The 15,369-nt window shown below is 45.7% G+C and overlaps 1 protein-coding gene across 1 annotated transcript in view; it reads left to right on the forward strand.

Annotated features, from left to right (window-relative positions):
• The window catches only part of MARCHF3 (membrane associated ring-CH-type finger 3), a 158,262-nt gene extending 147,084 nt beyond the window's left edge, over positions 1-11,178 (forward strand). The window contains exon 5 of the mRNA XM_058677824.1: positions 10,637-11,178. Coding sequence (XP_058533807.1) covers positions 10,637-10,663 — 27 coding nt within the window. The 3' untranslated portion in view covers positions 10,664-11,178. The remainder of the gene's footprint in view (positions 1-10,636) is intronic.
• The last annotated feature ends 4,191 nt before the right edge of the window (positions 11,179-15,369 follow it).

Consider the following 15,369-nt stretch of genomic DNA (forward strand, 5'->3'; position numbering starts at 1 on the left):
ACTACCCACTTTCCAAATCCCATTTTCAGATGGGTGTATGGGCAGGGAGATACAGTGGATTCAGTCACTGCTTGGGGCACCCAAATTCCATATCAGACAGTCAGGGATCCTGCCCTGCTTCTGCTTCTGGTCCAGCTTCTTAATGGTGTGCACCTTGTAAGACAGTGGCTGATAGCTCAAATACTTGGGCCTCTGTCATCCACATGGGAGATTCCAGTGGAGTTTCTGGCTCCTTGCTTTGGCCTGACTCAAGTCTGGAAGCTACGGGCTTTTGCAGAGAGAACCAGCAGATGGAAGATCTGTTTCTGTTGCTCTGCTTTTCAAATCAACGTTTAGCAGAAAAAAGAATGATTAATTTTTTATCCCCTTTTAATCCTCAAACTAACCTTATCTATGGTGACATAATGAAGCTGAGGGTCCTAGAGAGGACCTCCTTATAATACCTCATCCGTCCATGGTTGGCTTGGACCAAATTAGACAGTACAAATGTCCTCTACAGTTTGCAGACACAGATGCACCCCAGCGTGGTCTTGTTTCACTGACATCTTAACTTCAAGGGCTTCCCTTTCCACTGTAGCTCAGTCAGACCCCAAGAGGGAAGAGCTTGTGTCTGTTTAAACCTTCTGACTTGCAAGTCCCTGGGTAGCACTTCCTGTGCATCCTATTGGTGGAAGCAGTTTCAGGCCCCACCTCTTGTGGGAGGAGCTTCAAACAGGAAGTATCCAAGAGACTGGGTTTGATTCTAGGCACTGGCTCCTGACTCCAGTTTCCTGCCTGTGCAGACCCTGATGGGGCAGTAGGAATGGCTCAAGTCATCGTCCCTGCCGTCCATGTAGGAGATCTGCATTGAACTCCCAGTTCCTGCCATACCCACGCTCAGGAAACCTCTACACACCTCTGCCCTGGTGTGTGGAGGAGTGAACAAGCAATGGGAACTCTCTCTCTCTGCAACCCTTACTTCTGAAATCGAGATTTTTTTTTTTATCACTAAGCTACTGCTTTGTATTTTCTCCCTTTAGATCTATAAGTTTATCTCTTGGACTTTTAGTCCAACTGAAGCTCAGCACATAAGACGGGCATCCAATTTTATTTCCCTGAAGTAGGCAGTAAGTCCATCCCCATCTGCTAAACAATCTCCCCCATTTCTTGCTTGTTTCTAGAGTCGCCTGTCCCATGTCTGCCTTAGAGTGCCCAGTCCATGGCTTCACTGCATGTGTGTGACCTGCACTTCGTGTCTTTTCTTACTGTGGCTCCGTGTATGTCTCATGAATGCTCTGATGGATAAAGCAACTCCTCCCCAAATCCCTGTCAACCTCACTCTTGATTTTTTAAAAAACTGATTAAGATTTTTATGCTTGTGAACAAATTCTACAATTGTTAGGTCATTGAGAAGATCTTAATGAAAATTTTCTGGGAATTGTGGTGATCTTATAATTAACCTCACAAAAGTTTGCATTTTTTAAATGTTTACTGATATCATATGATCATGGCATAGCACCATCTCCATAGCTGATATTTTGTGCCCTATTACTGAGTTTCAACTTTTGTGAATAAGTTCTTTGTGTGTCCATTATTAACATAATACCTAAATATTTTATGGTTGCTTTTGTGACTTTTTTTTTGGTTGGCTAGTGCTGGTGTAGAGGAGAACCTTGGCTGAATTCTGTTTTACTTACCCTAGGTTGTTGATTCAGCATTTGTTTATCCCTTCTAAGCCTGTCTTTACCGGTCTTAATGCAGTAGCCAGGCTCTTCAGGACTCTTACTGCACTCCGATTAGCAGGAGCATGTGCTCCAGTGTCAAAGACAGTGCCCAAGCTTCCCCACAAATGTATGTGGTCTAATCTGGTTTTCTTAATTTGAAAGATAAAGAAGAAAGCAAAGATAAGACAGATACAAACAGCTGCCATCCACAGGTTCGCTCCTGGCTAGGTCAGGTCAAAGCCAGGAGCAGGAACTCAGTGCGGATCTCCCATTCAGATAGCAGGGACCCAACCTCTTGAGCCATCACCTGCTACCTTTCAGGTGCATATCGGCAAGAAGTAAAACCTGAATCCAGGCACTCCAATACAGAGCATGGGCAATGTAAGTCAGCATCTTAACCTTTAGGCCAAAGATACCACCACCACTTGCTCTATGTTTTTCTGTTTTTCTTATGTACCTTCATCAAGGTTTTTTTTTTTTTCCATCAATTCCTAAAATTCTGTCAATTTTTTAAATTACTTAAGTAACCTAGCTTATGTAGTTAGATATGAGTAATAACATTGAATCATGACTGCCTTCATCCAATGTAGTAAGAACAGCACAATTCCTGGAAGTATCTTGAACATTTCTGTATCTGTGGATATGAACTGAAGCACAGAGCACAGGTTAGTGCCTCTCATGCCAGAAAGTTGGGTCTTGTGTTTTCCATGTCCATATTTACAGTCTTCTTAGTTAGCAGTGAGAACTGATTCTTCATTTCCTCTACCTGTGAGCAGACTCCATGGCCATAGTCCCCACCCCTGCAGACTCTTCTTGTTTAAGGAGATTTAAAATATATATATATGTATGGATAATTTAAAAGTCGATGTTACAGAGAGAGAGAGATTCTCCATCTGCTAGTTCACTCCCCAAATGGCTGCAATGGCTGGAGCTTGTCCAGTCTGAAGCCAGGATCCTGGAGTCTCTTCTTGTTCTCCCATGTGATTCAGGGGCCCAAGCCCTTGGGTCATCCTCCACTGCTTTCCTAGGCCATCAGCAAGGAGCCAAATCAAAAATGGAGCAGCCAGAACCTGAACTGGAACCCATATGGAATGTCAGTGCTGTCTGTGGTGGCTTAGCCTGTTATGCCATGGTGCCAGCCTGTTTGGGATTTTTTTTTCTTTTTTTTTTTTTTTTTTGAGGCAGATCAGATTTACAGAGAGAGAGCTGAGCTGATTTGAAGATAGGAGCCAGGCTTTGTCTACAAGCAGCGAGCTGGATGGGAAATGGAGCAGCCAGAACACGAACCAGAGTGCATATGGGATCCCAGCACATGCAAGGTGAAAATTTAGCCACTAGGCTATTGCTCCGGGTTCCAGTTTGGGGTTCTTTAAAATTTTTAATTTATTTTTTACCGAAAAGAGAGGAGATCTGCCAACCATTGATTCTCTTCCCAAATCCCTGTGGCAGCTGCGGCTGGGCTGGGCTGGGCTGAACCTAGGTCTCCTTCATGGGTGTCAGGGACTCAGCTCTTAATCTGCCGTCTCCTGAGAGGGACACTGGCAGGAACTGGAATCAGAGGAAGAGCTAGAACTCAAACTCAGGCACTGGATATGGGGTGTAGGTGTCCCAAGCAGAGGATCAGCCATTAGGCCAAGCATCTGCCCCTTTTTGTTTTCATTTCACTTGTTTCTGTAGTTTTGCTTTTGGATAACTGATTTCAAGCTGTAGAATTTTTTTCTAAGTACTACTTTATCTCCCCAAATTTAAAAACATTTCTCATTGTTTAAATTTTATTTCTAAATATTTAAATCTTTTCTTGTTTCTATCTTTAACCTGGATCCTTCATAAGTATTCTTTAGTTTTCAGCAGTTAAGCAAAGGGAATGGAGAATGTTATTCTTTTGTGTTTCAATTATTAATTGAAAAGAATTATAGTCTCTATAATGCTGAATATTTAAAATTGTGGCATTTCTGTGGCTTAATGGTTGGTTGATTTTGTAAATATATACGTATATGATTTATGTATATGCAAATGAACCACATGCGCACATATGAATAAGTTACAGCCATTATGTGATAAACATCTTCCTTTCTTTGCTTTTCTCGTGCTCCATCTTTAAACTTCCAAGAGGAGCATGTAGAATTTTCTGATTATAATTGGTGGTTTGTTTCTCCTTTTAGCTCTGTTAGTAGGTGCTTGTTTACTCAAGGCTATATTGATAAGTTTATCATTAGATCTTTCCGACATATTATTCCTCTTCAAAAAAAACACCTTATTCTATTATTCTGTTTGTCCATCTTGATGTTCTAATATTCTCTTTCATCATTATTACTATTGAACATTCCTGTAACTTTTCAAACCTCCTACAGATAACATTGTCCAATGTTCTTTAAAAAAAAAAAAGCAAAAATAAAATAATTATTTGTTTTACTTGAAAGTCAGAATTGCAGAAAAAGGGAGAGAATTTTCCATCCACTAGTTTGCCCCCTAAATGGCTACTATGGCCAGAGCTGGGCTGGTCCAAATCTGGGAGCCAGGAATTTCTTCCAGGTCTCCCACATGGATCCAGGGGCCCAGGGGACCAGGGGCCCAGGCCATAAGCAGAGAACTAAATTAGAAGTGAAGCAGCTAGGACTAGAACCAGCACACATATGGATGTCAAATGCCTCAGGCAAAGGATCAACCTGCTCTACTGCTGTGCCACCCCCTTCCAGTTTATAACATTTCATCTGAGGACCTTTATCTTTATTGTGCTGTTATGGTGCCTTGATGCTGTCTTATTTTGTGTCTCATGGCTTTTCCCTGTGAACTCATATTCTCCGTAGATCTTAACTCCTGTGGTTGTGATGTTGATTTGTGACAACAGCAGAGGGAGGGCACACAGTGGGGCTGTAGCCATTGGACTCAGCCACTCTCCATGTGCCACACCTCAGTGTTGACCCTGCCCTCAGGAAAACTCCATCCTCATCACAGTTCCCTAAGTCCCATCTGCCTGGGCTTCATTGCTTGCAGTGGAGACATAGAGGGCTGGAGAAGCCAAATTCCATGTGGCTGACATACCTGCCTGCACATACACTGCATGCAGCTTGTCCAGCCTGGATAGAACATACCTGAATGGATACCCCTGGGCTGTTGCCTTGGGTGTGCAGCATCCATGCGGAAACAATGCACAGAGGAGAGAAAAGGACATGACTCTCCCTCCCACACTTGCACCTAGGTGGTACCCAGGCCTACTTCCGCTTACACCTTCCACATGTCCATAAATGTGCCTTGGGTTTTGTGATGTTCTTCTCAGCCCCGGCAAACCTTCTCTCCCTTATTCAACACTTGCAGGATTCAAGATCAGTTCCCCATAGTAATCTGCCTGTCACCCACACTTTTCAGGAAGTCCTTGGAGTCCTAGGCTTGATGGGTTGGAGAGGACACGGGGAAGTGACCTATAATCTTGTCTCTGGTGCCTCAGCCCCGTAGGGTCACCTTTGCTCTGCTGACGGAGTGAGCAACTAGGCTAGATTTCTCTGGAAGGAAAGGGTTGGGCTGCTACAAATGACAGTGCTGAAGTCTATTCAACCCTTTCTGTCATCTGACTCCTGACTCTGGGGCACAGGGTGGATGTGTCCTGCGTGAACACAGCCTCGACACCTCTTCCGGCTGTCAGCCCTTCATGAGCCAAAAAGGAGGCAGCCAGGACTTCAAGTCACACGCTAAGCAGACTGGGAACTGTTTTTCACTTGGGTGGGGCCTCAGAGTCACTGGTGTTAGAACTATTTTTCAGTCTGTCTTGGGACAGGCGAGAGTGATGCTGAACCCATTGCAGAGCAGCCTGAGCCGTGGAAGCTACCAAAAACTGCCCCAGTGGTTGTATCACCTTTATGTAATGATGACCCAAACTGCTCACACAGCCTGCTGAACCCTTTGTATTTAAAGTTGCTAAAACACAAAGTGCCACTGGATGTTCTCCACAGCCAACCTTCCCCTCAGCCCATGCCTAGGACCAGCAGTCTCCGGTGCTCCAGAATTGGCAGCTGAGGGTACTGGAGGCCCTGGCTGTGTGTATGGATGATGTAGCTGGGTGCTCTGCTCATTCTGGGCCCCCTGTCATGGAGAAGCATTAGGAAAATCTGCAGCAACCATCCCTGACTCTGCTCTGGGCATTGGTGATCTATTCTGCAGTCTGGAACATAGACCGCAGCCCTGATAGGCAACATCTCAGACTTACAGCCCTGAGTTAGGAGATCTGCTGTGTGGTGAGAGAACCCCCTCTTAACACATGCAGCATTCTGAAAGGATGCTCAGAACAGTGTGTGGGCTGGCAGCTCTGGCCCAAGCAACCCTTGCCACTCTGTGGGTCCCTACAGTGGCTAAGTGTGACCATCCCTCCCTCCAAAGCCAGTGGGAGCTCACAGGGCCAGGAGTAAAGGATTTAACTCTTGTTCGTAGATTGGCTCCATCCCTGAGGAGGATTAGGAATCAGTCTAGGGCTACAAAGAGCAAGGCACTTCCACACATGCAGCTAGGTTGAGGCAGCATGAGTGGGGCTTCTTCATGTGCTGTTGAGAACTGCAACATTGGTGGTCAGACCCATGTGTAAAGCATACGTCCCCTCCAAGCACATCTCTTCCTGTGAGCTAAGTCTCCTCACCTGGACTCTACTGTCACATGCTGTGTCAGGGACAGGAGATGTCCAGGGTGGATCTGGAATACTTTGTCAAATCTGAAAGCTAGGAACAGTACTGTGGCCACATCCCAGACACAGGAACGCAACTTAAATGGGCTCCCACTAGCCACAAAACAAAATGAGTATCAGACAGAGTTAACTAGTTACACGTCATCTGTGTTGAAACTCAGGAGTTTGTAATGTTAGTCACCTCTGGAGCATGCTAAAGAATCAAGTCAGCCCACATCTGAGTGTCATGGTTCAAGGCCCAGCTCCCCTCCCAACTCCACCTTCCTGCTAATGCACACCCTGGGAGAAAACAGGTGATGTCTCAAATACTTGGTTCCCAGCCAGGAAATTTGGACGGAGTCACAGTCTTGGCTTCAGCCTGGCTTGACTGTGCCAGTGGCAAGCCATTTAAGGAGTGGCCAGCAGATGGAAGAGCTCTGTGTGCCTTTCAAACAACAGTAAACACATAAAAAGTAAAGACAAAAAACCCACCATGAGACTACTCAGAATATGTGAGCCCTGGACAGAAGACCATAGGGAGGAGTTATTAGCTGCTTTAGGCACAATGGAATGTTGGTTATGTGGGTTTTTTTTCTCTTTTAAAAACTTTTATTTATGTATTTATTTATCTATTTATTTATTAGATTATCACACTAGTGCAGTCCCTTAGGAAAAGTTAAAAGTTTAACTTTTTGCTATTTAAATGTTTCATGGCAAGTAGGTACAGTCTAAGGTAGAAAATCTAGTATCATACTATAAAGATGTATGTTTCACTGGGAGTCCTACTTTTATTCAGAAGTAGAGATGCATATTGTAACAAATCTTTAATTTCCAACATGTTAGTCTCTATTATACATTTATTTACAAGAACATATGTATAAGTTAATTACCTATATCTGTTTATTTTATTCTTTGCATGAAGGCTGTATCAGAGAGAACATATGATATTTGTCCTTTTGGGACTGGCTTATTTCACTGAGCATAATGATCTCTAGTTGGGACCAATTTTTTTGCAAATTATTTTTTTATGGCTCTATGGTATTCCATGAAGTAGGTATACCACTGTTGTTGTTTTTTTTCCAGTTTCTTTATCAGTTCATCTGTTGACAGACATCTGGTAGTTTCTGTGTCTTCACTATTATGCATCATGTTGCTATATAGGATAGCAGTTTGCTTTCTTTGTAGAGTTCACTTCATTTGGATATATTCCCAGGGGTGATATTACTGGGTCATTTGGGAGACAAATTCTCAGTTGTCTGAGTACCCTCCATACTGACTTCTATAGTGGCTGTGGTTACATGTTTCAAAAGCGCTTGTCTGATAGAGATATTAGCTGGGGGGTTGATGAAATTATAGGGGCTATTGGAGAGATCCTGGTCAAAGGGCACAGCTTCAGTTGGGCAGGACAGATGGGCTCTGGAAATCTTTCCTCAAGCAGCCAATGGTTACTAACAACCCACTGTGTAACAGGTAACTGCTGAGAGTTGATCTTGAACATTATCACCATCAAAAAATGATGGGTATGAGAGTTGCAGAATAGGAAAATAAGTTAATAATTTTATATTGTATACATACATCAAAACATCATGGTTCACATCATAAATGAATATAATTTGATCTATCACTCGTACCTCAATGAAGCTGGGGAAAGACACAGGTCACTGTGTGTGTGAGCATCTGTACCCTCATGAGTAATATTGCATCACCAACTTGAAGAAGGTTTGCAGTATCCAGGATTTGCTTTAAAATAATCCATTAATATAGGGATTCGGGGACGGGGAAGTTGGCTGGAGGCAGATTGGCCTTATGTGGATGCTTGCTGGAGCTGGGTGCACTGCTAATTTTTTTCTAAGATTTTTTTATTGGGAAGGCAGAACAGATTTACAGAGAAGAGACAGGGAAAGATTTTCCACCCGCTGGTTTACTCCTCAAATGGTAGCAATGGCCGGAGCTAAGCTGATCTGAAGCCAGGGGCCAGGAGCCTCTTTCAAGTCTCTCACTTGGGTGCAGGGTCCCAGGGTTTGGGACCATCCTCTACTGCCTTCCTAGGCCACAAGCAAGGAGCTGAATGGAAAGTGGAGCAGCTGGGACATGAACTGGTACCCATATGAGGTAGTTCAGTGGCAGGACATGCAGTGGCAGCCATGCTAGAAGGAACTACATTAGGGCAGCTCGAAGAGGAGAGGTGGCTGCTGTGCTCAAATTTGCATGGGAGATCTGTAGGAGGCTCCTGGCTCCTGGCTTCAGGTCAGCTCAGCTGCATCCGTTGCAGTCATTTGGGGAGTGAACCAGCAGATGGAAGATCTTTGTCTCTCCTCTCTGTAAATCTACCTTTTCAATGAAAATAAAACCTGAAAAAATATATAAATCTTATATAATTATATATTATATGTATATATGTGTATATAATTATACACAAAAATGAAAAATGGGATTCATCTTCTAAGTTGTTCTGGTCCAGAAAATACCCTCTCCCCCCAGTCTACACACATGGTGCACACAGCAGGGAGAGTACCCCAGGATAGGTCAACCCGACCTGTCCCAATCAGCAGATCTCCAACCGATTCCCCTCATCCTGATCCCCTCCCATGCTCTCAAGCTCAGTGCCACTCCAGGCAAAGGGTGGCTTAAGTGAGAAAACCAAGGCAGTAGGTGCCAAAAGCCAAGACTTCTCAGGGAAGCACTAGGCAAAAAGAGATGGTTGTGTGCCAAACCACTGCTCCACCTCCTGCGTCTTACTCCTGTACAGGAGAGTAGGCTGGGGAAAAGGGGGTGAATGGGGGTCAGGACACATCTCTCTCCATAGCCCCTCGGGAGCTCTTCTGAACAGAAGCCCAGAAAGAGATGCCTGCCTTGATTTCACAACTCAGTGTTTCTCAATCTTCCCTCTCGCAGCTTGGAGAGAGTAGCCAAAAGCTCAGAGTAACTGCTCCCAACAGCCTTATCCTGGTTCCTGGCTGGGACACTCCTCAACTCCTTTCCCAGCTGACGGCTCAGATCATTTCCTTCAAAGCAGCTCTGAGCTTTAATTCTGGCCATCTTCAAGGACAGACTAGAGGCCACCATCTCAGGTCCATGGCCCAGGGTGGCAGTCAAGGGTTGCAGAAGTGACTTCTCCCCCGTGGGAAGACAGCTCAGATCCAATTAGTGTGCAGGCTCTGGACGTGGGAAGGAGTGAGGAAGCAGGACAGCCAACTGGCAGCAGCTAAAGCATTTTCTCAGTGTTTGATCTCAATGAGGGACTTGGAAGTGACTGCCAAGGGTGTTCCGGAAATCCTCTCCATTTCCCACCCAGGCCTTGAGCACCAGGGCAGTTCCACTGTCACTGCTATTGTGGGTTGTCAACAACAGAGACAAAGGTTCCAATGTCATTGCCATGTCACAGCACTGACAGTGGTCACAGATGCCTCTCTTGTGCCACATCATTATCCAGGATAGCCTTCAATGCAGCACTGAACTGGCAGCAACTGCCACAGCATGGCACTTACCAAGGGACTTGGCAATGGTGACCTGGTATTCATGGAACAGTGTGCCTTCCCTGTTGCCAGTGGCCAATCTTTGGGTAAGCCACTCAGCCGACCAACTTCTGGAGAACAATACTATTTTCACTTGGAGGCTTCCCGTAAGCCACTAGTGCATTCACATCCTGCCATTTGGCAACAGAACAGGCCCACCTTACCACCCTCCCTAACTCCCTAACCAAAACTGTTGAAGTTAGTTTGCTATTCCTGTCCATTCACAATCCACTGCATTGGTGTGCTCCTTCCCCAGACATAATTTTCCCTTCAAGTCTGGAAGAGGACGTCCCAGCTAAGATAAGAAAACAATGATGCGGGACTGTGGCATCTTTCAGCACCACACCAGTAAATGACAGCCAGTAGTGTCATTCGCAGCTGTTTTGGCTAGCAGGGGTTTCCCATGCACAGAGCCGGTTCAGAGGCAGACAGCGCTGCTCTTTGTTTAAAAGATGTCTCCAGAGAGGGCTTATCTGTGGGGGAAAGTACAAAGTTAGGATATACCCATGACCACAGCTGGCATATTTTAAGCCAGGGTTAGCTGTCTCTGGTAAAAAGAAGGGAAAACTTCTTTTAAAAAAACTTCCTTTCTGATCAGAGCTGAATCACCAGTTGCAATAATTCCTGTTATTCTCCGTCTATTCCCCATCACCCATAAAGGCGTTGGGATCTGCATGCATAGCCTCTGTGTCAGCTTCAACTTCCCCAGATGCATTAGCACATGGCTGCATGAGGCCAGCACAGCTCTGAACCACTTGAACTGCTTGCAGGTTCTCCAGCCTCCTCCATCTGACTGACCTAACAGTGACAACCTGCACATGAGACCCAGGACACTCAATCAACTCTCCAGTGTCAGGGCAAGTGCATCCTGAAATGCAGCCAGCATGGGAAAGGTCAGTCCACTGGACTTCGGCTTTGTCTTATCTGAGAGTTCATATGCAACAGCAGGAGGAAGACAGAAAGACGAGGCCAGATCTCAGACTGTGGAGAAAGGAACCCCTTTCCTGTTCCCAGATAAGTCCACATTCAAGGTCTGACAGATACACACAATATACTTTTTTCTTTGAGTTTATTTGAAAGACAGTAAGAGAGATTGACCTGTAGAGGCTGGTTCGCTCCTCCAGTGCTCTCAAGACCAAGGGCTGGAGCACGTCAAAACCAGGAGCCCAGAACTCCAGCATCTCCCGAGTAGTTGGCTAGGATCAAGTATGTGAGCCTACTATGTGTTAACAGGATGCTGGATTGGAAATGGAGCCAGGATTCATACCTAGGAATTCTGCAGGCATCACAAGTAGCAGCCTAGCCACTGTGCCAAATGCCAGTCGTGAAAGCATTCTCTTAAACAACTAGGTTATGCAAACAGCATTCATTACATTTGCCAGTAATTTGAAGGACACTGGAAACAAATGAGATTTAAAATAGGGATCTGGGGCTTATCTGACAGTTGGACTTGTTCCCATCCATTTTGACAAGAAATAGCACTGTTTCATTAGCAGATTGCCTCTGTAAATTACTCTGGGACAGCAGAACAGGGACACCCATCAGAGACACAGCGCTTGGTGAGCAGATTCCTCAAGAAAAGGATTTGCTCTGTCATCTTGGAGTTCCTTGTGAGGCTGTGCCTGGCCAAGCTAATTCTCCCAGAGAATGGCTGTGGGAGGAATCAGCAAATGAACAGCCACCTCTGGCCTTGTTAGCCCCGCAGAACAGGACTAAGGCCCTTCACCTAGAGTGGAAATGGCGGCTTACAAGAAGGTGCATTTGATGGGACAAGGGTCTAGCCTCATGTGCGTCCCACTTCCCTCTTGCAGACTCTGGTATTGCTTTTCTGCTCTGCTGAGGGACAAACTGTTGCATGAAGTGAGGAAAAGGCAGACATGACAGTTAAGAGCCACCCCACGGCTTCTCCTGGCCACACCCCCAACATTGGCCCAGCTGCGGGGCACAGCCACCCCCTCCTGCTGGTAGGCTTCCTGCAGGATGTGTAGGATGAGGCCATCAAGTACCCAATCCCTCTGCTTGCTGCAAAGGCAACATACATAGTTCCCACAAGGGCTGCGATCATCAGCACCACGTGTCCCAGTGCCTTCAGCCGCTGCCTTGGTTAGGGGGGCGCGGGGGATTCTAATTCAAGCCCACTTACCGTGTCTCCAAAGCCGCCTTAGTCCAGTCTTGCTACCCCTTGCAAAAAAGTGGAAAGGTGGGAGCGACATGAAGACTGGGTCATGGTCCCAGGCTGTGGAAGAGAACAAATGAACGCCCAGATATATGTCAACAAGCAGCAAGTGGAGGCAGGAGTATGGCGTAGCAGTGAAGACACCGTAGGACACCTGCACTCCACCAGGTGCCTGGGTTTGAGTCTTGGATGTTTCCTATTCTAGCTTCCTCTGGGAGGTTGCAGTGATATCTCCAGTGCTTGGGTTGTTACTGCCCACAAGGTTTCAGCCTGGGCTGTTGTGAGCGTTCGGGGAGTGAACCAGTCGAAGACCTGTTTCTCATATACTTATATATAAACAGCATTTACTAAACAACTGTTGGAGCTGACAGGCTGTCTGGCTCAAGCACGGAGAATAAGCAGGGAAAACAAATGAGCCGAAACTCAGTATGGGAAACGGGTCAGTGGGCAGGTTGTCGGGGGATCATTTTTCTGCAGGAGGGAAGTGTGCACGTCCAGCTCAATGAGACGCTATGTCCCCTGGTCCCTGCAGGTGCTCCTGAGCACCTCATGTGACTCAGGACAAGAGGAGAGAGGGGCTGGGAAGGAAGTGCTCCTGTGGATTCCCCAGCCCACATGAGACAACCAGGCTGAGCCTCACAATGGAATAAAGCGCATCCTAGCAAAGGGACTCAGACCCTTACGCCAGCAATCACAAGTGTCCCGAAGACAAGTCACCCACAAACATAGGGCCTGGCAGATGGACTCCAGCCATCGTTTGTAACCCAGATGAGTTGGAGGAAACCAATCTTGCACAAGTGTTGATTTATTCTGCACCAAAGAGCTCACACCACTACTGAAAACAGTGGCATGGAAATGTGGAATGCTCTCTGGATTCCACGGACAAAGGTTCACTTGCAGTCACACACAGCAGAGCACAAGAACTCCCAAGAAGGAACTGGGGCAGCATTTCCCCTGAGAGCAAACTCCCAAGTTAAACTGGGGAGGCTGTACTCCCACGAGAGTGTGTTTTTGCTGTTAACATCTAATGGAGCTCCTGAACAAACTGTCTCAAATGAGAGGCATGTGGTTTCTGGAGAAATGTCAGCAGAGGAACTGGATTCATTGTGCTGTCAAAACCAAAGGAAGAACATGATTGTAGATGTGGTGGGTGGGTGCATGTCATCTAGTTCACATGCTGGGTCTCACCCGAATCTCCAGGGCCAACAGGCTCCTGAATGACCTGTGGCTGCCCACTGCCCTCACCAGCCCAGCAGCACCCATTCCAGACCACTCCAAGAATACTCCTCTTCCCTCTCAACAGTGTTAAGGGAAGCTCCAGCCCAGAACCCTGAGAAAAGTTGTGTGATTTTCTTTTTTTAAGGTTTATTTATCCGAAAGACAGTTACCAAGAGAGGGAGAGACAGAGATCTGTCTACTGGGCACTCCCTAAATGACCCCAATAGTGTGGGCCCAGCCAAAGCCAAGAGCTTCAGCTTGGTGTCCCATGTAGTTACACGAATCCAGGGACTTGAGCTATCTTCTGCTGCTTTTCCCAACACATTAGCATGGAGCTGGATTAAAAGTGCAGCAGCTGGGACTCAAACCCATGCCCACATGGGATGCCTGTGTTGCAAGGAATGACTTAACCTGTCATGCCCCACCTTGTGTTCTACCTAAATTACTCCCTCGACTCCATCAGTTTGGCTCTGAAGACCTCAAAGAAGAAGCATGGCACCCTAAATTTGCCTTCTATAGAGCCTTTGCTTGTCAGGCAGACTCAGCTGCAACTTCAGGACTCAAAATTTGCTGATGATGGATTCCAAAACCAAGCTTCCAGAATTCGGGAACTTTGAACTCCAGCATACAGCAGCCCCTGGATGCACCTCCTTAAGTTCTAGCCATGCTGCTAGCGCATGCAAGAGAAATGAAAAAGCCTGTCATTTCCTTAGAAGCCAGTGAGCCAGATTAAATTTAAAGATTCTTTTATAAGATTTCTTTCACTTTAAAATGTGTTTTGGCTAGGAAAGGGAGAATTTAAATAAGTTTCTTCATAATTTAAGATATGATGAAAAAGATGATGAGAACATAGAAACCAAGTGGGATATGACTTAGAATACTCCTGTATCTTAAAAATACACTTTCTCAGGGATGGTGTTATAGTGCAGTGGGTTAAGCTGCCACTAAAATGCCTACCTTCCATATGACTGCTTGTTTCAGGCCCCAGCCAGTTATGCCCCTTCTTTTTTTTTTTTTTTAACTATTTTTTTTTAATTGAAAAGGCAGGTATAAAGAGAAGGACAGACAGAAAGATCTTCCATCTGCTGGTTCACTCCCCAAATGGTCCCAATGGCCACAGCTGATCCAATCTGAAGCGAAGAGCCAGGAGATTTTTCTGTTTCTCCCATGTGGGTGCAGAGTCCCAAACACCTGAGCCACCCTCCACTGATTTCCCAAGCCATAAGCAGGGAGCTGATTGGAAGTGGAGCAGTCAGGACACAATGGGGCCTTTAAGGGATCCTGGCACCTGCAATCAGCTGATTAACCTATTGAGCCATGGCACTGGCTCCAGGCTATGTCCCTTCTTATGTGGCTATTTGATAATAGATGACAGATGTGTCTGTCTCTATCTCCAACTTCCAAATAAATAAACTAATCTTGTTTAAGGAACAAGGGCATACAGTTGTATCCAACAAAATAACAGGTTTTCTTATAGCAAATCATTAGGATGACATCCAAACATAAGGAATTAAATACATAACTAAAAATAGCAGTGAATATTAAAGACAGAAGAGGAGAGACTGAATTCAAAGTTGTTGTAAACCGGTTTGGATGTGCTGTAGACATGACCTCACGGATGCAGAGCAGAGCTATGGAATGTGCAAGTGGGAGTCCTGAATCTGTCCAAAGACACCCAACAGTCCACCACCACGTCTAGGGACAGCTCATCCTGGACTTTACACTGTAAAGTTCCTGAGTATTTGGCATCTCAGGGACATTTTGATGGCAAGAACCCCATCTTGTGGCAAAGTGTTTCACAACCAAGTGTGGCTATTTACAGTATTGCCATTCTCATGCTGAGGGTAATGTTTGTGTTGAGAAGTTACCATTTTATCTGCTTCACCAGAAACAATTCTGAACCCAGCATTTGTCTTCCATCTGCAACAATACCAGAGTACACAGTAAATCTGTGGAACAGTCATTCTGGGGCTTTGTGAGTTATTTCCAAGTGAAAGCTGGCAGTCTCTGCAGAAATATTTTCAGAGCAAAGCAAGCACAGGCTCTGGTTAGCTTCTGAAATATTTTCTGCCCAATCAGGGAGCTGTCACATGTCCCACCTCCCATGAG

The sequence above is a fragment of the Ochotona princeps genome, chromosome 19 (assembly GCF_030435755.1).
Source record: "Ochotona princeps isolate mOchPri1 chromosome 19, mOchPri1.hap1, whole genome shotgun sequence".
NCBI classification, from domain to species: domain Eukaryota; kingdom Metazoa; phylum Chordata; class Mammalia; order Lagomorpha; family Ochotonidae; genus Ochotona; species Ochotona princeps.